Source organism: Terrapene carolina, unplaced genomic scaffold (genome assembly GCF_002925995.2).
Source record: "Terrapene carolina triunguis isolate 2854851 unplaced genomic scaffold, T_m_triunguis-2.0 Scaffold21, whole genome shotgun sequence".
Taxonomy (NCBI): Eukaryota; Metazoa; Chordata; order Testudines; family Emydidae; genus Terrapene; species Terrapene triunguis.
The window spans coordinates 7,820,453-7,844,538 of NW_020664372.1; the positions used below are offsets into that span (position 1 = coordinate 7,820,453).

Below are 24,086 nucleotides of genomic sequence, written 5' to 3' on the forward strand. Positions count from 1 at the left end.
ATTTTGACCTCAGTGGAAGGTAACTGCCACAAGTGACATATCAACTAAGCAACTTTCTTCTTAAAGTGAGGCAAATGTTTTACATAAGGCTGGAATGCTTTCAGATCTGTCACTCCCTGTAGCATATTCTTCTCCTTTTAACAAATAATCATACAAACTCCTTGAACTAACCGTATTAACTGTCCATTATTCCCCTGAGTATTGAGCCTGTGGAAGCCAAACCTTTTTGTGAACTAGTATTACTTATTTCCTATTTAAAGCACAAAAAGCTCATCACTTAACAGGATAGGCCAGTTTTCAGTGTTGATTATTCCTAGTCTGGAATGAGTTCGTGCATTTTCCTATGTTCATTTTCGTCTTATGTTATGCAAATAGCATTCATACCATTTCTGTAAGGGTAAGAAAAATGCATCATTTTCAGCTCTAGAAATAACATTTAAAGTTTTCATTAACCTAAAGTTCTTAAATCAATTTATTATTTTAGCCACACGTTTCTTTGAACTTTCCCCTTTAAAACAAACCAACAAACCCCACAAATCAGATTTTCCAATTCAGAGCAATAAAGATAAAGGGGGGAAAAAAATGACAAGCAGCCCAGTTTAATTTCAAACGTTAATATATTTTCTATTTTATAGTGAACATATGCATCTGTCACCCCTTATTTGCAGCAACTATGACGTCCTCATAAGAAGGGGTGACATTTGTAAGATGCCTCTTAAAATAAATATTTCTTTTTTATAAAATAATAAAACTTCAAATAAATATTCTTTACACTAAACAATATGTTGAAAAAAAATTAGAAAATAAAAGCTGAATTTTACTGAAACTGTACAATATACATGAAGTCCAAAGGGAAATCAGAGACTTGTAATAGAGGGTTTCCATCAGGCAAAAAATACAATCTAAAAACATACTGATTGATTCACATTCTTCTGAATGTACAACATATTAGTATAATATTTTGTGACAGTGCCATGTTCTATGACACGACTTGTTTTTCACAGTTGAAAATATTATCGTATATACAAAAATATAGCACATTATCTCTGGCAGAAAACAATAAAAAAGGAGTCATTTGCTAATTTACAAATTTTGCAAGTACTATTCACAAACAATAGTCACCTAGGAGTGTCTGTGTTGCTTTAGCTTATGCAATATATGGGTCACAAAGTACTGCATCCCATATTTGAGCTCCATTAGCTGGGTTCTAACAAGCAGATCAGTTAAGATGGCACACATGCAGAAAAGCAGTTCACTGCAAACAGCAAAGTATACCCCCAACCCTTCTACTAACAGTGCCAAGGTTATAGCTGTTTAGTTGGTTGCATATGTGTGTTAGAAGAATCCTTATAACTTTAGTATTCCCGATTAGTGATGCTATGTTGGCTTTTCAAAGTTCCTGGGGGGAATACTGGGAACTTTGCAACAAACTGTGTTTGAGTGTTTACAGCGGCATCCGGGCCTGTTTACCCGGTCATAACACCCCTGGCACAATTTAAGGCAACCCTTGGCTGGTAAGTAACACCACAAGCAAGGCAAAAAGAGGGATACAACACCCATGGCAGACCATCTAGTGCAGCAATGTGACTGACTGCAAGAGCATGGGTTGTCAGCACAGTTGTCCTCATCATCATTAGAGCAGTGATAGAAGAGGCATTTCACACAGCAAACACAAGTCCCATAATCAACCACATTCTGGGCTGAGCAAAGACACTGCTTGTCACAGATCCAACAGGATGGCAGGGTCCTTGGAGAAGTGCACTCCTTACACTTACATTTTCCACAGTCCTCACACCTATAGGCATGCATGCCCAAGTCTTCTTTGCTCAGGGGCTTCAGATTGCTTGTCTTGAACTCAGACTTGGGCTGCACCCTGATTATCCCATCAGCCGTTGGCCCTGAAGATGATCCTAAAAGTCTGTGTTCAGATGAATTACTGCTTGTACTTGTCCTTGTACTGCTCGGTGAACCTGTGCTGACCGTACTGATGGAACGGGACAGGGGTGCCCGGGAGGAAGTATGTACCTGTGCATGTTGGACCCTGGTAAGATGACGATGTTCAGGCAAGCCATGTGGTCTTTCGTTTTTGTGCTGGCTAGCTGGACGAGGGACAGGTTTAACCCCTGGTCGCGGAGCCACTGTAGGTCCCTCTGTGTACTCATTTGTATTTCGGATGGCCCTGATCTGGTCCAGTGACAACACATGAACCTGCTGTGTCAGAACATCCCTCAGGTCAGAGTCTCCCTGCTGCCTCCCACCGTCATGCCGAACCTGTAGCAAAGACTGGGACCCACTGCCATTCTGAGCTCTTGTCTCCATCAGTATCCGGAAGAATGGTCACTCCAGCAGGCTTAGAACACATCTGAACTCCTGTAACAACAAAGAGAAGATTCACTATTGTATCATATTGTACATTTGCAAATTGTCTTTCCTCCTGAATGATCCCGGGGCATTTTACTAATTAAATAAGTACACCACCATTAAAATGGAGCCACATTAAAGGTGGAGAGCAGGAGTCAGACTTGGTAAGTACTCTGTACCTGTCTGATTTTGTTAAAGAGACTCTTATTTTTACTAAACGCACTCAAGGATATTTTTCTCCATCCATACAGAACACAGACGTTTTAGGTTTTTAAGAACTCATCATAAAGATCCGCATCCAGTAAACAGCACAGAACTCAGTTTAATCTATAATGCAAGGAGAGAGGTTTTTGCTGACCCTGGCAAGACTTTAACTTGTGATTCCAGGAAATCTAGGTATTTAAAACCTGAGACTGAGACCTCCCAGTCATCCTCTGGCTAGACCATGGATTTTAACATAGCCACTTAAAGTGACTCTTCCTTTCACATAACACTATTAAAAATACATGTTACACAAAGAACAGCTACAAATATTTTAGCAAGTGTAATGTGACCTGCTGACGACAGACATTTAATTCTTCAACTTTATTTAAAACTGGGTAATATTTTGGTAGGCTAGTCTCTTTACACATTAAACTTAAACTACAATTTCCTATTTACATCATGTTAATACCAATGGTCCCAAGAAAAACACCAAACAGCAATAAAATGTTTGAGGTTAGATGCCAGTGAGTTAGTGCTACCAAAAATGTCAACTGCAGAAGTAAAAAAGGTCTCTTTCCAAGATTGTCAAGTGTGTCATACTTGTATACTTCATGACAGCTGTTATTTTATTTCCTATTAAATACCACTGCAGAATTGTTTTTACATTTCAAACTATCTATAGATTATAATTCAAATATTGGGCATGACGAGAAAATACACAACAATTTGTGGAACAGAAATATGCAGAATACAATCTAAACACTACAATCCAAGACGACTATACGTCTCTAAGTAATTAAGAATGGAAGTGGGCTTAAGAAATTCAGTGGAACCCCAATAAAACATGCATAAAGTTAAGGAAAATCAGTGTATGACTAGCATCATAAGCTTATAATATTCTGATCCTTAGTACAATGGTTAACAAATCTGCAGATCAGAATTTACCAATCTGTCATTCTTTAATGGATTCTAAAGTAGACACAAAATTAAATTAGCTACATAAAAGTCCAAAGCAATTTGTTTTGACTTAAAAACAAATCTGAACCCTTGCTTCTTGCAAGGACCACACAATGTCTTCAATTATACCTAGAAAGGGCACCATAGTGTTACTCTGTACACATCACTTACCAACAATAAATAATACTACACCACAGTATTGTAAAATATATCCAGACACTTCAACAGTGAACATCTCCATATGCGTCTTTATTCTAAAACCAAAGGAAAACATTTAACCTTTTACCCGCTGGTTACTTTTCAAGCCAAAATAAGTTCTCTTTGTTTTATTTTATTTTATAAACTGGCCGTTTTCTAAAAAGATGAAATTTAATAAAAATATTAGGTATATTCATTATTGTTAAATCTTGGCTTTCACCCAGCATGCATGTTAGAAATCGTGATTCACAGCACGTGAAAGCTATCTTGCAAACACATCTTAAACTCTTGTTTGTATTTACTTCAAATTAAAACCCTTGCCAAGAGAAAAGTTTAAATCCAATGCTCAGAACAGACATGCCCTTAGTGGAAGCTATTTAAAGATAACAAGGTTAAATCAAGGTTCTCCCTACCTTGAGAGGAATTTGCAACATCACATACCCCTCTTCTTCCAATTCTAGATGTAAACTAAATTCAAAGAGCAAAGGAGAGATGTTTTTGCCTCTGCAGTATTGTTAACTCTGTCTAAAAGTACGACTGACCCTGACCAGCAGGTTCTTCGAAAGATAAGGGTCTTCGAAACTGAACCCCTTCAAACAACAAGGTAAAAGCTGCAGAAGAAAACACTGCTCTTTTCTTCCTTTCCTTTTATAGGCTTCATCTTTGCCCAGAACAACGTGCTCAGCAGGTGGGGCGCAGCAATCCCTTCATTCTCTCAGGACTGGCTGATATTGCAAATGAAATAAGCAGCCTCACAAATGCAGACAACCTGGAGATAAACAGGCGACATCCTCTAGGGTGGAGGAGGGAGGCGGCTTCTAAAGTTGCCTTATCAGGAAAGTCAAGCCCATGCTTCCTTTTAACTATTGTGTATCCACCCCCTACCCCCAGGAGATGCTGGAGGAGTCAGAGTTATATAAAGCTTCCCGCATTACTTCTCATTTGAGAGAACACCTCCAAGATAGTGTAGTAAAGTGCAGGTTTCCCCTTCAAGGGCTACCATTAAGCACCAGTTCCAAATCCAGGAAGTCAGCTGTGGGAAACCTCGCCAGTGCTGCTACTATTTTACCTATTTTGTGTAAATTTCAGCCACATTCCCAGATTACAAAGTGGAACCCACAGAATTTGTAGAATAACAAACAGCCCTTGCATTTTATTACACCGAGAGCTCTGGAAAGATCCGCTAACAGAGCAAGATGCAGACCTACAGCACTCTTATTTTTGCATGTATGTTTGCGTGTAGTTCTTTCAGGGAAACAGGACTCTCCCCTCTCTCTCTCTTTCTAATCTCGGTTGATCTCAATGCTTCCCTCCTTCCCACCCACCCCCTTTTTTCCACCTACCGAATAAGAGCATAGCAAGAGAAACATTTGCTCCCTTTGGGGGGGGAGGGGGGGGGGAAGAGAGAGAGAGATAACGCGATTCACCACTTCCAAAAACCGAAGTCCACTCACTTGCTGAGCAGAAATGCCATGATTTGCTAACTCTTGCTAACTGGGATTGGGAAAAGGGGAGAAAGGGGCTGGGTTTTATCCTGTGCACGCATGGGGAAGTTTAAAACGCAAAGTGCTCCTTGTATGCTGTGGAAAAACCCATGTCGTGTTGGCTGGGAGAAGGGAAGCCTAAGGGGGAAAAAGTTCTCTGCCCATGAATTTCTGTTTTGTCTCAGGAGCCTTTGCAGCACACCCCCACCCCATCTCCATCGCGCACACACCAACCACCTCTTCTTCTTTGAAAGTGCTTTGAAACCCCCATTAAGGGCTGAGTGTGTGATCAGACTATGGATTAGGGCAAAAGGGACTTCACCATCGGGGTGGGGCAAACTGACAGACAAATAGCTTGCTGCAAACACCAGCACCTTTCAGAGGCTGTTGCAAAGTAAACCACCACCACACATATTAAGCCTTTCCGTGCCCTCCTCCCCCCAAACTGCTTCAGTCCTACACAACATATAACGAAACCCGGGGAAGAATTTACTCCCTATCATATAGACGATCTATTTAACTTTATCGCATGGAAAATATATTTATAGCAGGCGTGAGCTCACTTCCGAATTGCACAAGTCTCTCAATGCACTTAAAGAATAGTGTCAGTCTTCTATTTAAACAGAGATGGCTAAACGCACCAAGTACAGGGACCAAGCAGCCCAAAGGCGATACAAATAAACGACCCCCCCAAATCCTACCCAAAACCCATGGAATGCTTTGAGATACGAGACACCCAGGACTTCCCCGTCTCTACCTTTCAGGGGCATGTTCCTGCGACTGTAGGAGAATACAGTTTGCAAAGAAGTCACCGAGTTGCTTCGAATCCTTGCAATATTTCGTAGACATTGCTCCCTGCAAATGCTCAAACCTGAGTACAGATTTCCGCCCTCTAAACTCACCCCCGCCGCCCAATGGCGCGGAGCTGGGGGGGCTCCCTCCCTGCAAAGTCATTTCTGAGGGGAAACAAACACGAAACAGCCCTCAGAAACCATCCGATGCTCCCCTCTCCCCGCCGAACTTCCCCAAGAAAGAAAAAAATATCGCTGAAATTCCACTTCCAACTCCTGGGGGGGGGGGGAGATAGGTTCACGGATTGAAAGGGGATCGACCTTACACCTACATTTCCACGAGCTCCTCGGAACAATCTGGGCTCTTAAAAAAAGCTTGTTTTGCAAAGAAGGAAAATGCTCTCACCGTGATCGCGGCACTGCACCAACCCCCCCCTCTCTCTCGTGTTTTCTTCTTCCTGCGGTTTGCAAGTAAATCCAGCCTAAAGCAGCAGCAAAAAAAAAAAAAAAATGTAAAAAAATAAAAATACAAAAAATCTTTTCCAAACTCAGCTTTAGTCCAACTTGCAAATCATCATCACCATCATCTCAAAAAATCCAGAGCAAAGTGACCTCACTGTCCCCAGATCGATTATAAATATAAACCTCTATGAAAGGTCTGCAGGTCGGGTGGGTATTTCTTAGCTCCTAAAAAGAAATCACTCATACACTGTTTCCTCTTCCCCCCCTTCTCAATCGCCAATACCAAGTCACTTTTTGTTGTTGTTGCAAATGATCAAGGGGCGGGAGGGGAGGGGAGGGAGAAGCCAAAGCAAACACAATAAAGTGGATCTAAAATACAATCCCAAAGCTTTTCTTCCACTGAGCTCCTCCAAAAAAGCAGCCTATGCAATGTAGCCGTTCTGCTGAGAAGCTGCAAGCTCCCCTCTCTCTCTAGCTTTCTCGCTCCCTCTGTGAGCGTGTGAGTGTTGCAGGCAGCGCTGTGGTTTGCAATCAGGGGGTGTTTTGGAAGCGCAGCGGATTTGTGGTGGTGCCTGTTGTTGTGTGTTTGGAGGAGGAGGAAGATTTGAGATCTGAGCTGCAGGGGCTTGGCGTTTTTCTGCTCGCGCTCCCTCTCTCTCTTTTCCTTTCCGGAGGAGGTAGGGTGATCTCTCTGCAAAAGCAGCAGTAAATGGCGTCATGTGGATCTGAGGAGGAACAGAGCAGTTGTTGTCCCAGAGGATATATCGCATCCGGTCCCAGCTCATTGGCTCTGCGGGGCTACATTCACTCACACTCCCAGCGCCCTGCCAGCACTCTGAGCCGCAGGAGGCATTCAAAAGGGCAACGGCACCGAGCAAGCCAGAGGGGGAGGCGGACGACTTGCACTGCAACTGCAAGCAGAGCCGCCGCTGCTGCTCTATTACTGTTACAACTGCTATTCCCGCTGCTGCTTCGGCCCGGCCTCGCCACCCCAGTGCTGCCTAGCGCAGCAGCAACTCCCTCCTAGGGCCGCTGGGCCACTGATTTTTGTAAGAGGCTCCTTCGTACAAAGTAACACAACACTTAGTACGTGCGAGACACTCGGGCAGACTAAACAAAAGGCTACGTGGGACCCTCAGGCGAGCTGACTGGTTACGCTGGATTGAATTGAAGCCCCTTGAGGTTGAGTTTTAGAAGAAAATAAAAACTTTCAGGTGGTATTTTTTTTTTGCAGTAGAACTAAATAGAAGTTAAAAACGCCCCCTCCCCTTCCTTTGCATTGTAGTTAATCCAATCGCCTACCACTTCTCGGCCGAAGGAGGGGGTATTAGTTTGGGTACGGGCTGCTGCGTAAACACGATCATACACCATGTTCTAGTACTAGCCACACCACCTGCTCCCCCAAATTAGTGGCTGCGATAATAAGTGGAACGCGGTGTACCTCAGACACCAGCTATCTGCTCAGGACATACTTGTCCTCTACACAATGGAATGAGTAGCACTCTGATTTTGTGTGTGTGTGTGTGTGTGTGTCCAGAGGATCAGCATGCTGCAGTGCGGTGTACTGTACTAAAAACCAACAACAAAAAGAAAGAGGGAAGGAAAGCTCCGGCCTCGTTGCTAGGACTGTGGATACACTGTCATTCATGTGACAGTCAGAACTTCATTTGTTTAAGGTAGAGGGTATACAATGAGTCGGAGGCGCTATAGCGCTATACAACTTCGAGAGCATCAGTACCTGTCACTGGATACGGATAGTGTTTTTATTTAAGTTCAGTTAACATATGGGACGGTGTCTGAAAACAACCCAACGTTTGGTTTATGGGCATTGTATGTTATAGTAATGGCACAATCCCCTCTTCTCTGTATTGGCAGGCACCTGTATTTTACTGGGTGAAATAATTGGTTCCAAAAACTGCCACGTTCCTTACTGTGTATTTTATGCCAAAACATACATAGGCGCACACACACACAAAACCCTATATTCACACGTGTATGCAGAACCTATTTTGCATGGTTTTATCTATAAGAAATAAAAGTCCGCAGTAAATTGCAGGGCTGCAACTTTTTTTTATGGAAGGGGCCCCTGAAATTGCTTTGCCGGGCTCGGGCCCCCTGAATCCTCTGGGCAGCCCTGGTAAATTGTATTATTTACATGAGCATTCACATAGCAAAAAGTCTTGTACGATCTCTATCTGGTCTGCCTGCACATCCTCTTTTACATATACCAGCTTTGTGAATTAGATGATCATCTATCTCATGAAAATAAAGTGGATGGTGTATTACACCTTCACCTATTCTCTTTATCTGTAGAGATCTATCTATCTATAATATATACACACACACAAGAAAATTAACCACAGCTAATTTATTAGTAAGGCAAGTCTATGGTTAATCTAACATCCTCCTTTGAAAGCTCACTAGACTATCTAGGACCATTGCACTGCCTGTTTAATTAGACTGCTGTTGTTTCCGAGATATCTGCGCAGGGTGGTGGTGTTGAGATCGCGGGCTAGAGGGAATTAGTTGCATTCAACATATTCTCCGCTTTCGTGTAATTTCAGTGACGCAAGTAAAGCGGACGGATCTGTGAATTACCGTCCTGCCCGAGAACAAAAAGCCAGGGAGGTGCAGCTTTGCAAAGCTGGGCTCCATTGAGCCCTCCTGATGAATGAGAGGCGGCTGCATGCCGGGTCCCCACTAGAGGGAGCACAGAGTCGGTCGGCCAGAGGAGCTGCCGTGTGAGCTGTCTGGGTAGGAACAGCCAGGACTTTCCCCACAACAAGAAGCGCTCGGCGGTGTTCGAAGCAGCCGGGAGGGCTGCCCGCTTGCCCAGTCTTGCCGGGCACGGCGCGCAGCTGTTGCGAGAGGCGGTCCGGGGAAGCGCAGGGAGGGGGGCAGAGGAACGCGTGCGCTTGCCCGTCGTTGTGTAACGCTAACCGGGAGCCGCCGCTAGCGACCAAGCTGCACTGCAGGCACCTTGCCAGTCAATCCCAGGCTGCGCAGGTAAGAGCCCCGCCTTTCCACGCACACGGCGGCGCTCAGTGGCTGCCCGCGAAGCCCCACCTAGCCCGCCCTGCCTCTGCTGCAACAAGTTTTCCCTCTCACCTTTTCTTCTTTGTGCTCTACAGTGGCTAAATTGTTCAGGGGCTGCCCACAGGAGAGTCCCCGGGACCTAGCTCACCTGCCCGACGCTCCCCGGGGCTTTTCAGCAAGGGGCTTTACCGTAGGCGTCTCAGATCATGTGCTTGAAGGACGTCTGGCCTGGAAAAGTCAGTATTTCCGTGATTTACAGTGAGGCTGGACAGTTCTCCTGCCTGAATTGCCTACAAGTTATAGCTGGGCCTGACCCGCTGAGTGTACACTTGGATCAGTTTAGCTGCATTTCCCCACTTGGGAACGGGTATAATTGAGCTTGAGGAGTCTGCTTTGGCTGTGAAGGTTAAGGAATTCAGATTTGGCTGTTTAGTTCAGGGCCACATCTACTTCAGATCAACCATTAGGAGGCAAACAGCAAAGACTATGTTGGTTGGGGAGAGGGATAGCTCAGTGGTTTGAGCAGCTGCTAAACGCAGGGTTTTGAGTTCAATCCTTGAGGGAGTCATTTAGGGATGGGGCAAAAATCTGGTGATTGGTCCTGCTTTGAGCAGTGGGTTGGACTAGATCAGTGGTCTCCAAAGTGGGGTGTGCACAAGAGGATTCGTGGGGGTGCATGGCAGGAGGAGAGCTTTTTTTTTTTTTTTTTTTTGCTTTGGCAAAAATGGTAGAGCCGGCGCAGCAGAGGGTGCGTGCTCAACATTTTTTTACTGATAGGGGTGCGCGATCAAAAAAGTTTGGAGACCACTGGATTAGATGACTTCCTGAGGTCTCTTTCAACCCTGATATTGTATGAATTGTAGTTCTTTTGGCAAGGTACAAAAAATCAGTTCTTGCCAAAAACAATCTCCCTCTCCCCAAATTAGAGCAGTTTAAAAACATAGATATTAGAGATGGAGAAGATTTTTTAGGTCACTTTTTAAAATCGACAAGCTGTGTAGTGTAATAGTGTTCACAATATTATTATTTTTATAGCAGCCAGCAGTATGGTAGACATGTTAGACTCCACTCCTTCAAATGTACATGTATTTGACATGTGAATAGTCCCAATGAAATATAGGAAATCAGTCTGGTTATTCATATTCCCAAAGCTAAGCATATGTGTGTTTTCAGGATCAAGGCCTTACCGAAAAGCTAAAAAGACTGCATGTTAGAGTTTGTTTATACTTAAAATGCTACAGCTGTGCAGCTGTAGTGCTTCACTGTAGACACTACCGTGCACCTACAAGGAGGGTTTCTCTTATCAGCATAGGTAATACTCCTCCCCGAGAGGCAGTAGCGGGGTTGACTGGAAAATTCTTCCCTCGACCTAGTGCTGTCTCAACAGCGACTTATATTGATAGAACTTTGCTGCTTAAGGATGTGGATTTTTCACATCCCTGAGTGATGTAGTTATGCTGACCTAATTTTCTAATGTAGACATGGCCTTAATCCTTATGAATTTACAAATTTAGGGCTCGTCTACACTGGCAATGCTAAAGCGCTGCTGCCACAGCAGCGCTTTAATGTGGCTTGTGTGGTTGCGGCAGAGCGCTCTAAAAAACCCATCTCCCTGAGGGCTGTAGCTCCCAGCACTGGGAGCACGGCTTCCAGTGCTGGTGCACTGTCTACACTGGCGCTTTACAGCGCTGAAACTTGCTGCACTCAGGGGAGTGTTTTTTCACACCCCCTGAGCGAGAAAATTGCAGCAATGTAAATTGCCAGTGTAGACAAGCCCTAAGGAATCAGTCCTACAAATATTTATGTACATGTACATTAGCTGTATTCATGTGAATGGGCTTATGTGTAAATCTTTACAGGCTCAGGAACCGCAAGCTAGATTATCCAACCTTTATGTTGATGAGCACTTACCCACGTGAGTAATTCTATTGAACTCAATGGGAGGTAGATGCCTAGGTGCTTTTGAAAATCACTAAATATCTTTAAAAATTGAGGCCAAAGATACTACTTAGTGCAAGTAAGTGAGTTCAGTAGGTGTTAGCTAGTGAGGCCCCAATCCTGCATGTCCTGGGTGGTGCACTATACAGGCGTATGTTCATCTGAACAGTGTGCCTTGGAGGATCAAAGCCATGCTCAGTTTCCCCTGTCGTGACTTTCACAGAGCGACTGGGGTGAGAAAAACAATTGACAAAGAGGAAAATGTGACTGTAAAATTCCAACATTTGTCAGTGTGACCCAGGCAGATGTAGTACCGAAACTATGTTTGAATTCATTTTATGAAATGAGTTCAAACTATTTTAAAGTGGAAGGTGTCCCATTAAGAAAAAAATATGCAAATGCTCCAAAACTGCTGGGGCTATTAGGGCAATAAAAGTTTACTGGTAAATTTTAACCACTGGCATGCTGGCACTTTCCAGATAGTCAGCAAAAGAAATAATCCTGCAGCCTTTGTGAAATGAAGTGGCCTAATGTTAGTCCATGCAATTATGTCTCCCCTAGTGGCTTGCACTGATGACTGCACAGTCTGCTACTTTCAACAAGAGTTTGACTTCAACTCAAGCAGAAGCCTGTGTTTTCAGTGCTCTTGTTCTTGGGTTCATTCCCAGCTGAGGACCGCCGTACATGTATATATGTGACCAGGGTTTAGTTACACTAGCAATTCCAATCACCTCAGTTAGAGATTTGCCCATGTAAGGACTGCAAAATCAGGTCCTGGTAGGATTTCTGCTGCATCTAAATATTGAAAATGTACCTTACATGCTTTTATTTAATTTCCATTGTTCAGGCTGCAGAGAAGAAAAATGCAATGTACTTCCCTTTTTCAAAAATATATAGGTGATTGTTCATCACAAGGGAATGGCAGTTCAGGTTGTTTGGTGCCTCCTCTGAGCATTTTCTACATTTATATCTTGAGTTAACGTGGCAATGTGAAGGTATGGATTCTGGACATCATGTACTCTCTACACATAGCTATTACTGCCTAGTAATTCCATAGAATCCTAAACCTTTAATTGATTTTGTCTTTCATGTTTGAGCCTTTGAAAAAAGTTAATGTACATTAGGGAGCTATTTATAGTAAAATTGGCTTATATGAGTGGCTAGTCTGAAGTCCTCTGCCCATTGATAAAATATTAAGTTGAGATTTTCAGAGCAGTCTAGGGTATTTATACCCACATTTTTCATTGAAATGAGTGGGTGATATCTGCCTACACCTATTAGACAGCTTTGAAAATCTCAGCCTAATAGCTTATTAGATTTCACTTGGGATGTTTATGTCCCTGGTTCAAATACCTTTCATCTCAGTTGTATGATTTTCATTACAGGTTGAGAGGAAGAAATTTTGGGAGTCCAGCTGGGAGGGGGAGTCAAAAGGTAATATTTTGACTTTGTACCTAGTCCCAAGGGGCATGGAGGACCTGTGACTCCCACTGAAATCAGTGAGTAAAGTCCTGAAACAGAATGGCTACCTGCAACTCGACCTAATTGTTTTAGTGGTGCTCAGTACCCTTCCGGATCAGGCCATTGTCACTAAGAGCTGTCCAACAGTGTCTGTCTTCTTTGGTGAGATAACAGGCTTGATCCTAAACCACTGTACACCACTTGAGGATCTGGCCCAATATATCTAGGGACATGTAACAAAAAGAACATTTTCTAGTTGAATATCAAATATATATCTATACAACATTTTTTTTCTCCAGATCCTAAAATTGTCCTAAAGAAAAGGGTGTGTGTGTGTGTGTGTGTGTGTGTGTGTGTGTGTGGATTCACCACAATTATGTGCATAGGAACTGTTCTAATAAAACAGGAGCACTAGAATTATTTGATTATATTTATATTAATAAGATCATTAGAGTTACTAGAATTGTTATATACTTTCCTTCTTTTTCTTAAATAATAAATTTCATGACTCAGTTTTCTTTTCTTATAGAGTCTAACAGCATATTCCTCAAAAGTGGGAAATTGCTGTGAAGTGAATGGATGGAACATCAAGCTTTCGTACCCACAACTTGGGAAGCTCTGCCTTAGCCTTTTTTCCCTTAAATTTTCAAATGCTGCTGCTGGTAGTTGGAGTGTGAGTGAGGGTGTAGACAAGCATTTTAACTGCTGTGTTGTCCTGATCTGCTTTGAGCAGGGTTAGATAGGGTGACCAGATGTCCCGATTTTATAGGGACAGTCCCGATTTTGGGGTCTTTTTCTTATATAGACTCCTATTACCTGCCACCCCCTGTTCCGATTTTTCAGATTTGCTGTCTGGTCACCCTAGGGTTAGATGACCTGACGAGGCTCAGCTACACTAGAGTTTTACCTTGAATCAATTGATTGCGAGTGACTTTGAATTAGTTAACACATTTGTGAGTAAAGACTAGTTTTGACAAATATTTGCCCAAACATTTTTTTTCCGCATGCAAATGCTTCTGGTTTACTCTTAGGCTGAGCCTACTGAGGTCACTAGCGGGAGACAGTGGAGAAAGGTGGTAGAAATTGTGGGCTATTTTAGGGAAAAAGAGATGGCCCAAGAGGCTGGACTGTGAAGGAAGGTCATTGGAATTTTGGCAGTTTGAGACATGTGGCATGCAAATTAGTAAGGTGCTGTCTGGGCTAGTTTAAAACATGGTTCCACTTGTAGTTTTCCTCCAAACCAAGAGAAGCATATTAAGCAATTGTTAAATATTCTCATCTTTCTATCAGGGCCTGGAAGCTATGTTCTCATATGTGAAATCTTTTTACCCTTTGTCTAAGTGGCTTGTAAAAAATCCTAGAAGCAGAGTTGGCATAGACAGCATGCGGATGGGGACCCTTGTTAATGAGGAATGAATTCTAAGTCATAAGAAACATCAAGAATGCTTCCTCTCCCAACACTGTCTTTAATTTTTGTCATAAATGTGTTGCTTCTATTAAGGTAATTGTAATAATACTAATAATAATTGACAAAGACCCTTATCCTACAGTCAGATCCACACAGATTGACTTTTGTGCTCATATAGGTAGCCCCACTGAAATCAGTGGGACTCTATGTGGGCTGAATGGTCTGGCTGCACAGATGTGATTGCAAGATCAGGGCCTAATAGACTAAAAACCACTTTAAAAGAGATAGGAACAGCCAACTAATTATACTTACCTTACTTAAAGAGAGAAGCAGGCAAGACACTTGATGATCTAAACAAGGTTATCTGTGTAGAAAGATCCACTCCTACCAGCAGTTTAAAGGGCCACTGTAAACTTGAAATGTTTAAAAGCTATTTCAGGTATTGCATCTAGCTTTGGTTCTTTCTGCCATTATTTGCAGTTTAAGAATCACATTTTCCCATTTTTTAATCCGCTTTGTTGCTTTTGAAAGTCTCATAGAGACAGATGGTGGATATTGACTGAGATCCTGATTCCAGAACCTGTTCTGGGTAAGTGCACCCCTCTCTAAAGCCTTGTCTAGCCCCAGTGAAGTAAATGGGGCTCTATGGAGGTGCAGGAGTCCAACTGTACAGATCAGCTTACAGGATTGTGGCCTAAGTAAATAAATACAAGGGGAACAATGAATCTGATAGTAAACAAAATGCTGTCAAGTTCATGAAGTAAACTCTAAAACAGGAAGAAAATACTCTTATCCTATTTCTTGGGAGGTAAATGTTTTCAGATAGGAGTGTGATTTTATTTTTAAGTTTGTAATGTCCCGTCATTTTCAGATAGTATAAGTAAAACTAATGCAAGTGCTTTTAATGTATTCTTATTTGAATTACATGTGGCAGTTAGAATATGGCAAAGATATAAGCTGTTATATTTTCAGAAAGAAAATTATTTTTCATTGAGAAATAAAAGTATGGTTCTATAATAGGTTTTTGAGCACCTAACTCAATTTCAGTTAGGGCCTGATCCATAGCCCAGTGAAGTCAACAGAAAGGGTGTTGTTAACGTCAATGGACTTGAGATCAAACTCTTTATCTCAGGGATCGGCAACCTTTGGCACGCGGCTCGCCAGGGTAAGCACCCTGGCGGGCCGGGCCGGTTTGTTTACTTGCTGCGTCTGCAGGTTCAGCCGATCGCGGCTCCCATTGGCCGCAGTTCGGCATCCCAGGCCAATGGGGGCTGCGGGAAGCGGCGGCCAGCACATCCCTCAGCCTGCGCCGCTTCCCGCAGCCGCCATTGGCGTGGGACGGCGAACCCTGGCCAGTGGGAGCCGCGACTGGCCGAACCTGCGGACGCGGCAGGTAAACAAACTGGCCCGGCCCGCAAGGGTGCTTACCCTGGTGAGCCACATGCCAAAGGTTGCCGATCCCTGCTTTATCTAGTTAGAGAACGTATATGTATCTGAAAAACCAATGTGTAAAACTGTGTAACAATTATATGTTGTGGGCCATAGACTGCAAAGAATAGAGAGCACTGATTTTAGTTCCTCTATGTTCTGATCTTTTGTAAAGGCTGAATCTTAAGCAGAAAAGACTGAATCATCATTCATCAGACTAATCATCAGACTAACTTCAGAAACAGATTGTATAAAACAGTAAAATGTAACATAAAAGTGAAAATTTTTTATTCCATTGCTAGTTCACTAAAATAATAAAATAAAAAGAATAAAAGAAAAGATCACTTCCTTTGCAGACACTTTATGAATCAGGCAGACTCCGAAGAGCTACAAAAGGATCTCACAAAACTGGGTGACTGGGCAACAAAATGGCAGATGAAATTCAATGTTGATAAATGCAAAGTAATGCACATTGGAAAACATAATCCCAACTGCACATATAAAATGATGGGGTCTAAATTAGCTGTTACCACTCAAGAAAGAGATCTTGGAGTCATTGTGGATAGCTCTCTGAAAACATCCACTCAATGTGCAGCGGCAGTCAAAAAAGCAAACAGAATGTTGGGAAAGAGATAGATAATAAGACAGAAAATATCATATTGCCTCTATATAAGTCCATTGAATACTGTGTGCAAATGTGGTCGCTCTATCTCAAAAAAGATATATTGGAATTGGAAGAGGTTCAGAAAAGGGCAACAAAAATGATTAGGGGTATAAAACGGCTGCCTTATGAGGGGAGATTAATAAGACTGAGGCTTTTCAGCTTGGAAAAGAGATGAGTAAGGGGGGATATGAGTGGGGTCTATAAAATCATGACTGGTGTGGAGAAAGTAAATAAGGAAATGTTATTTACTCCTTCTCCTAACACACAAACTAGAGGTGACCGAATGAAATTAATAGACAGCAGGAACAATTAATAGAAAACAAACAAAAGAAAGATTTTTTTTTTTCACACAGCGCACAGTCAACCTGTGGAACTCCTCGCTAGAGGATGTTGTGAAGGTCAAGACTATAACAGGGTTCAAAAAAGAACTAGATAAATTCATGGAGGATAGGTCCATCAATGGCTATTAGCCAGGATGGGCGGGGATGGTGTCCCTAGCCTCTGTTTACCAGAAGCTGGGAATGGGTGACAGGGAATGGATCACTTGATGATTATCTGTTCCATTCATTCCCTTTGGGTTACCTGGCATTGGCCACTTTTGGAAGACAAGATACTGGGCTAGATGGACCTTTTGTCTGACCCAGGATGGCCGTTCTTATGTTCTTAATCTGGCTTGTCATTTGACACTAGATGGAATACAAAAAGTTTGACTTTCCCCAGCTGTCTTTCCTGCTTCTATGTTTTTGCTTGTCTTACCTTTTAAGAACCTGATTTGTATACATATGTGATCCTAATTTTATTGTTTGCCTTCTCAAACCAGCACTTTCACCTACATCTCCCCCTTCCTCTCATTTGGCAGCCAGTTGGGCTTCTTCCTGCCTTGAATACGACATTCCCTAGTTATTCAAGCTCAGTCATTAGCACCCTGTCCCCCTACTGAAATTATGAATGAAAAGCCTTGTTGTTCATTACAAATAACGCAGGCTTCCTCAGTCAGTCAAATTCAAATGGAAGTGACTGCCAGACAAAGCGGCTGTATGATGGACAGTCCTCTCAGCAAGTGATCAAGGCACACAGGAAGTTTTTAAAGACACAATATAGGTAGAGCAGCTTGGGCGTTCCCCTGTGGTCAGGGCTACTTGGGCAGGGGGAGGAAGGATGTTTTTTTTCCACCTAACATAAGAAAGGGGAACACAGAGAGATGATAATTTGCAGTCAGTTCTGCCTCAGCAGAACTTACAAACCTTTCCATGCAGACACCTACACCTTCCAGTAATTCTCATCCAAGCAGAGAAAAGGGCAGGCACCAGCATTTATTTAGTTTTGAATGCTGCACTGTGCAGAGTGGGTCACGTACTTGGAGCAGCACAACCCCCTGCTGAGAAGTTGCATTGTCCTGGGCCCCCTTTTCACAACAGGGGAAAAGGTAATTGACAGGCTGATTGTTTGGCCAGAACTCCTGCTGTTTTAAAATACTCCAAGGCCCCAGTCACACGTTGTCAATAATAGCTGTCGGAGGTGACGAGTGAAAAAGGGCTGTTCAGGAAACAGTTTGAGCCCTTCAAGTGGACAGGCCTCAGTGACTTCTCCGGCACTCTGGCTGCCACAAGCAGCCCCTTCAAAAATAACCTTAAAGCAATAAATCAAACTTGTTTCCTGGACTATACAAGGAACAGCTGGTTATTTTTCTTCACTTTTTTTTTAAGTCAAAAAATTATTTAAGCACAGGAAATCAAGCATGTCAAAGTTTGGCAAAGCAGTTTAGGTGATTTAGCAGTTAAACACTTCTCCTCTTTTCAATGTTATACCCTAGCCAACTTTGGGCTTTGACTTTTTATCTTCTCACTTCAATAGCTTGTGCCTTTGCCACAATGTCTACCACAACTTGCCTCCTGTCTTCCACACAGCGAGGGAAGCGATCCGAGTAGTTTTCAGGTGGAACTATGGAAAAGTCTTCATATGTTGGAGTCCCCACAGATTAATTGAGCTTGGCTGGACTGTTCTTTTAGGAACCCAAATCATGTATGTGGCATAGGCATGTCTGAAGGTGTACAGGCCTACAGTGTACTTAATATTTTATATATGCACACTCTACTTAATATTTTAATATATGTACAGTGCCACTGAAGTGTAGGGGGCTATTCAGACAGTTAAAAAATTACAGTTCCCCATTGAGAGGACCTTACAGTCTTAGGCCCTGATCCTGCAACTGGATCCACAAGGGCAAACATTTACGTCTGCACAGAGCCCCATTAGGGGCCCACCCACCTTGATTTCAGTCTCAGAGCTTTAATTCCCCGCCACAGCACGAGACATTTACTATATACTAACTTGCTAAAATCTAAATCTATTACAATTTGAGAGTTCTTAATGTTACCACAGAGTAGTGCCCAACTCAGGTCTGCTAATACATTTAGCTCTTCAGAATTGGTGATATACTCAGGAAACAAAAGGCTGAGTTCAAATGTGCTTTTGAAACCCCCTGCAATGTCTATGTGCTATGGTTAAAGCATTTCAGCAAAGATGGAAATGTAACCATTAAAAAAAAAAAAAGAAGTTGATGGTAAAAGCAGAGATTAGGTTGTGCAGAACAACAAACTTCTCTGGCGGTCTGGGCTCAGTAAAAGCAGCATTACGAAGAGGAGAAAATAGTTTGTTGATCTCAGGTTAGCATTAAGTTGCTAATTAAAATCCCAGATTTTGAATACCTCCCCATTCACATAGCACTGGATTTTTGTTACTATTTTTTCACATTAGTCATCTGTTTACAAAATATTAAGAACAATATAATTTGGTTAGGTACAAAAAGAGACAGTTGTCCTGGAAAGAGAGCTGGGGAAAGCAGATTTATCTCTGTGTGCTATATAAGCAGCAAATTTTACACCACGACAGTGCTGTGTTTGTTTCTGCAGCTCTGTGTGGGTGTATCAGGCTCAGCATGTGATTTCTGTATCAGTGCCATCTTTGAAACATGGTCATTGTTCACCCTATACCTATGGCATTGGTGCCTATATATCTCTGTTAATGAGATTTTGTCTACCATGTGTCTAGTTCTGGATGGCTATTACACAATGGATTTGTAATAATTTATTTAAAAAGCATAAGGGATTTGTTTAACTGAGAATAGTTTGTAGGCTTGAAAGCCGGAACTTGCAATGTATTCCTGTGATCCCCCTGAAAGTAACTCTTTGAATCTAAGAGGAACTAAGGGTGCTCAGTCTCTTGTAGGAGATGCTCTTGAGGTATCAGGCCTTTATGTTGTAAATTCTTTGAGATGGGGACCTTGTCTTCTTACAGTCTGTAAAGCTCCTAGCACATCTTCAGTGGTGTAATTATTCTTTATTCTTTCTTTTTCCTCCCACACCTAGAGGTGCATTGGGTACCCACCAGTTTTCGCCATTTATTTTGGTCTTGTGCTGGTCTGTTCAGACTTGAGTGTCAAGTTGATGGATTTGCCTTCTTTCTCTGTTCTGTGGATTGTTTCTCTAGGTTACTCTTTTTTTCTCTTTCCAGGTGGTGTCCATATTATCATTTGCTTTGGAAATCATGTATATGGCGTCCTTAAAGTGTGTCTGATATGTCCATAGTTGTCTTCTGACCATATATGATGTTTTAGATTGGTATGCTCTACTTAGAATTTCTGATGTTGCAAGAAACTTTTTTCAGTGGACTCTGACGATCTTCCACAGACATTTACTTTGGAATGAGCTGATCTTAACAATTTCTGTTGTAGATTTCCTAGTCTCTGCTTCATAAAGGACGACAGACATGTTGCCAGTGTTAAAAATTAGTATTTTTGTGTCAGTGCCACCATTGTTTCCTCGATTTTTTCCCACACATGTGTGGAATGAATTTTGTGATGCGATGTGCACCAATAGGGAGATGATGTGTGAGGACACATCACCTCCCTATTGGTGCACATCACAAAATTCATGTGGCGGGGTGGGGGCTGAGGGGTTCTGAGTGTGGGAGGAGACTCAGGACTGGGACAGAGGGTTGTGGTGCGGGCGGGGGGGGGGGGGTTGAGGGCTCCGGCTGGGGGTGCGGACTCTGGGGTGGGGCCGGGGATGTGGGATTTGAGGTGCGGGCTGCCCCGGAGCTACAGCAGGGAGAGAGGACTCCCCCCAGCTCTCTCTCCCGGCAGCAGCACCTGGGCTGTGGGGGGAGAGGCGCCTCTCCCCACTGTAACAGCTCCGGGGCTGGGGACACGGGACAGGCGCCTCTCCCCGCTGTGGCAGCTCCAGGGCTGGGTTGGGGCTGGGGGAGGGGTGCCTCTCCCCCCAGCCGCGGCAGGTCTGGGGCTGGGCTGGGTTGGGGCCGGGGGAGAGACGCCTCTTCCCTGGCCACGGCAGGTCTGGGCCGGGGCTGGGTTGGGGCCAGGGTAGGGCGCGTCTCCCCCGGCTGTGGCAGGTCTAGGGCTGGGCTGGGGCTGGCTGGGAGAGGTGCCACTCCCCACCGTGGCAGCTCCAGGGTTGCAGGAGAGGCATCTTTCCTCGCCGCAGCCCTGAGTGCCTGCACGGTGCTTATTAGGCTGCTGTGCAGCCACATGGCCGTGCAGCTTAGAGGGAACTTAGGTGCCCCCCATGCTACTTTTCCAAATCTTTTCAAGTTTATGAAAGTTGTTTGCTGCTTTTAATCGTCATTGCTTGACATCTAGCGTGGTGTCACCATCATTGCACATCTCATTCCATAGATAGGTAAAATGACTCACTTCTTCCTTCATCCACTCTAATAGGTACTTTGGGGATGTTGGTAGCCATATATTTTGCTTTACCCTTGTGGGTGAACAAACCAACTTGTTTTGCTGTATCTACCAAAAGCTGGGTCTTTTCTTTCATTAAGCAATATGTTGAACTAAGCAGGAAAATATCAGCAAAAACAGAGTCACCCAGTTGTGCTTTTCTCCATGAAATCCCTTTTTTGCCTTCTGTGGTTACTTTCCTCATGATGTAGTCAATGACCAGTGCAAATAACAGAGGGGATATAATACACTGTTGCCTTATTCCAGTTAACATCAGCCAATGGTTTGCAATGACATCACCATCTCTGAGTGCACATTCAGAATTACCATATAGATCCTTGATTATTCTAATTATTTTTGCTGGTATTCCATAGTGTGCCATAATTTTCCAAAAATTGTCTCTGTGTATGCTGTCAAAAGCTTTCTGGAACTCTATAAAATTTAGTGCTTGCCACTTCACACTTTGTTCTGTGATATGTCTGAGAACCATGACATGGTCTGCACACAATCTCATTGCAAACCTGCTTATTTCTCTCTAAGTTGAAGGTCTATTTGTTTCTTGATATGTTCCAGGATGACGATTTACATGATTTTCCCAGGCACTGACAATAATGTGATTCCTCTCCAGTTATTGGAGTTGATAAGGCAACTTTGGCAATATTACTATAAGGCCTCTCTTCCACTGGATTGAATTCTTTTCTTCATTCCATATTCTACCCAAAAAGACAAGGAAAATCTGGAGAGGTGTTTTGTCACTTGCTTTATGCATCACTCCAGTAATGTCCTTTCCAGCTACTTTCCCATTTTTGAGTTTACTGATGACTTGTCTAACTTCTTCCATTGCAATAAACCCTAAATCAATATCAAGCTCTAGTGATAGGTCTGCATCACATATTTAGTTATTCGGTTGGTCTTGTTCTATTTAAAATATCATGAAAATGTTCTGCTCATCTTTTCCTTTGTTCTTCTTCTGTACTAAGAGTTTTTCCATTTGCATCTTTAATAGGACCTCCAGTATTGCTAAAGTTTCTTGCTAGCTGTTTGATTGTCTTATACAAGATCATAAGGTTATCTCTTTGGCTAACATCTTCCACCTCTTGACATTTTCTATCAATAAATGCCCTTTTACCTTTTCAGGTACTCCTTTTTTACCTCTCTATCTAGAGTTCTGTATTCTTTTTGCCACTTTAGCATTCGTGAGTTTTTGCTTTACACATCTTCTTTTTTTCACTGCTGCCAAGTAACACCACTAACCCATTCTTCCCCTTTAGATGTTGTTGTTATTGGAACTGTTATGTAAAGGGGCAGGTTCCCAGTTGATATAAATTGCTGTGGAATTCACAGGAGCTATACTGATTTATTCTGAATTCACAGGAGCTATACTGACAGAATTTGGCCCAAAATCTATATGAGAAATGATATATATTCAAATAAAACAGCATTATGCAATACATAATTTGGATCTGCCAATGAAGAGTCCAAATAATGCCCACGTATTAGCTGGAAATGTAATATATTATGGCCACATTTCCCATATCCTATTTCTGCTTGCTATAGTCACAAATTACCTATAGCAATGTAATGTTATACCATCCAACAATGGTTGAGAATGTACGTGACCTATATGTATGGCAACATTTTACTGTCAAAGTGATAATACTTTAGAACCCTGCCCACGCTAATGAGTCACATGCTTTTGGGTGTCTCTTTCACTCAGCTCATGTGACTGGGGAATAGTTTTGAAAATGCATCAGTATTTGCAAGGCTGCTGCTGCTGCCTTTGCCTAGCAGTTTGACAGTGTAACCCACACACCTCCTTGGTGTGGTGTTCTCTGGGCCGTCCCTAGCAATTCTGGGGCCCTACGCAGCCCCCCTGTGGTCTGTGTGTGTGGGGCCCCAGGCCTCTGTGGGGACTGTGGGGGGGCTGGCCCCAGGCCTCTGTGGGGGGAGGGGGCCGGGGCTGGCTTGGGGAATAGGGGGGAACCACCCCGCAGCACTCACCGGTGGCGCAGCTGGGGCCGGGTTGCTGCACTTCCCGCCCGGCCCTGCTTCTGTCCTCAGGGGAGTGGGGGCGGGGCTGGGGTGGAAAGAGGTGGGGTTTGGGGTGGGGGCGGGAAGAGGCAGGGCAGAGCAGGGGCAGGGTAGAGTGGGGGCGGGGCTGGGGTGGAGCAGGGGCAGGAAGAGGGGGGGCTGGGGCGGAGCAGGGGCGGGGGTCATGGGGAAGGGGGGAGCAGGGGCTGGAGCAGCACGCAGCTGCGCAGGGCACCAGGAAATTTGGTGCCCCAAATTTCCTGGTGCCCTACGCAGCTGTGTACTTTGCGTATGGGTAAGGACGACCCTGGGTGTTCTGTCCCATCTAGTGGCACCGAGACCACTTAGAGAGAGAGATAAAATGAGTTTGCTTTACAGCCTTAGCTAACAGCCGGTTGGCTTTTAGCTTATGCAGTAGAGGCTCATGCACTAAGCTCCAGAGGTCCCCAGTTCAATCCCATCTGCCGACAACTGGGGTCTTTTGGCGTTACAACAGCACTGTCTGGACACCACTAGATTGGTGAAAAATCTCACTCATCAAAGATCTCCCCCCAGCAGTGTGTTTGAAAAGCCTGTTACAAGAGAGGTAGGGGACACTTAAAATGTGCCACCATAACAAATCCCTTCTCAGCCCTTGGAGAGGAGAGGAGAGGAGAGGGGGGCAAAAGAAAAGCCACCATCTGGGAGCATTGTTGGGGCAGAACAGAAAGCACCCCTAGCATCTCTCAAAGCTTGGAGGAGACACTGTCCCGGCAAGCCCTGCCCATACTGTTCCTTTCCTTGCAGATTCCTGTTCTGAGCACGTTCCTGGAGCATCTTTCATAGGGGTCAGGAAGCACCTACGTGATGTACTGCAGACGTGCGTTATGCGGGGGCTGACTGTATGAGCAGGGGTTGTAGGCTAACGGTGTGATCCTTGCTG

General features: G+C 43.6%; 1 protein-coding gene and 1 long non-coding RNA gene across 2 annotated transcripts in view; one reads left to right on the forward strand and one right to left on the reverse strand.

Annotated features, from left to right (window-relative positions):
* Window positions 1-598: 598 nt before the first annotated feature.
* Window positions 599-6,501, reverse strand: SPRY2 (sprouty RTK signaling antagonist 2). The gene is made up of 2 exons (XM_024209687.2): window positions 6,402-6,501; window positions 599-2,370 (listed from the first exon to the last, which is right to left on the reverse strand). The coding sequence occupies exon 2, from the start codon at window positions 2,317-2,319 to the stop codon at window positions 1,378-1,380; it is 942 nt and encodes a 313-aa protein (XP_024065455.1). The 5' UTR covers window positions 2,320-2,370; window positions 6,402-6,501; the 3' UTR covers window positions 599-1,377.
* Window positions 6,502-9,254: 2,753 nt separating this feature from the next.
* LOC112114909 overlaps window positions 9,255-24,086 on the forward strand; it is a 128,460-nt gene continuing 113,628 nt past the window's right edge. The window contains exon 1 of the long non-coding RNA XR_003899767.1: window positions 9,255-9,463. This is a non-coding gene — a long non-coding RNA (uncharacterized LOC112114909). The remainder of the gene's footprint in view (window positions 9,464-24,086) is intronic.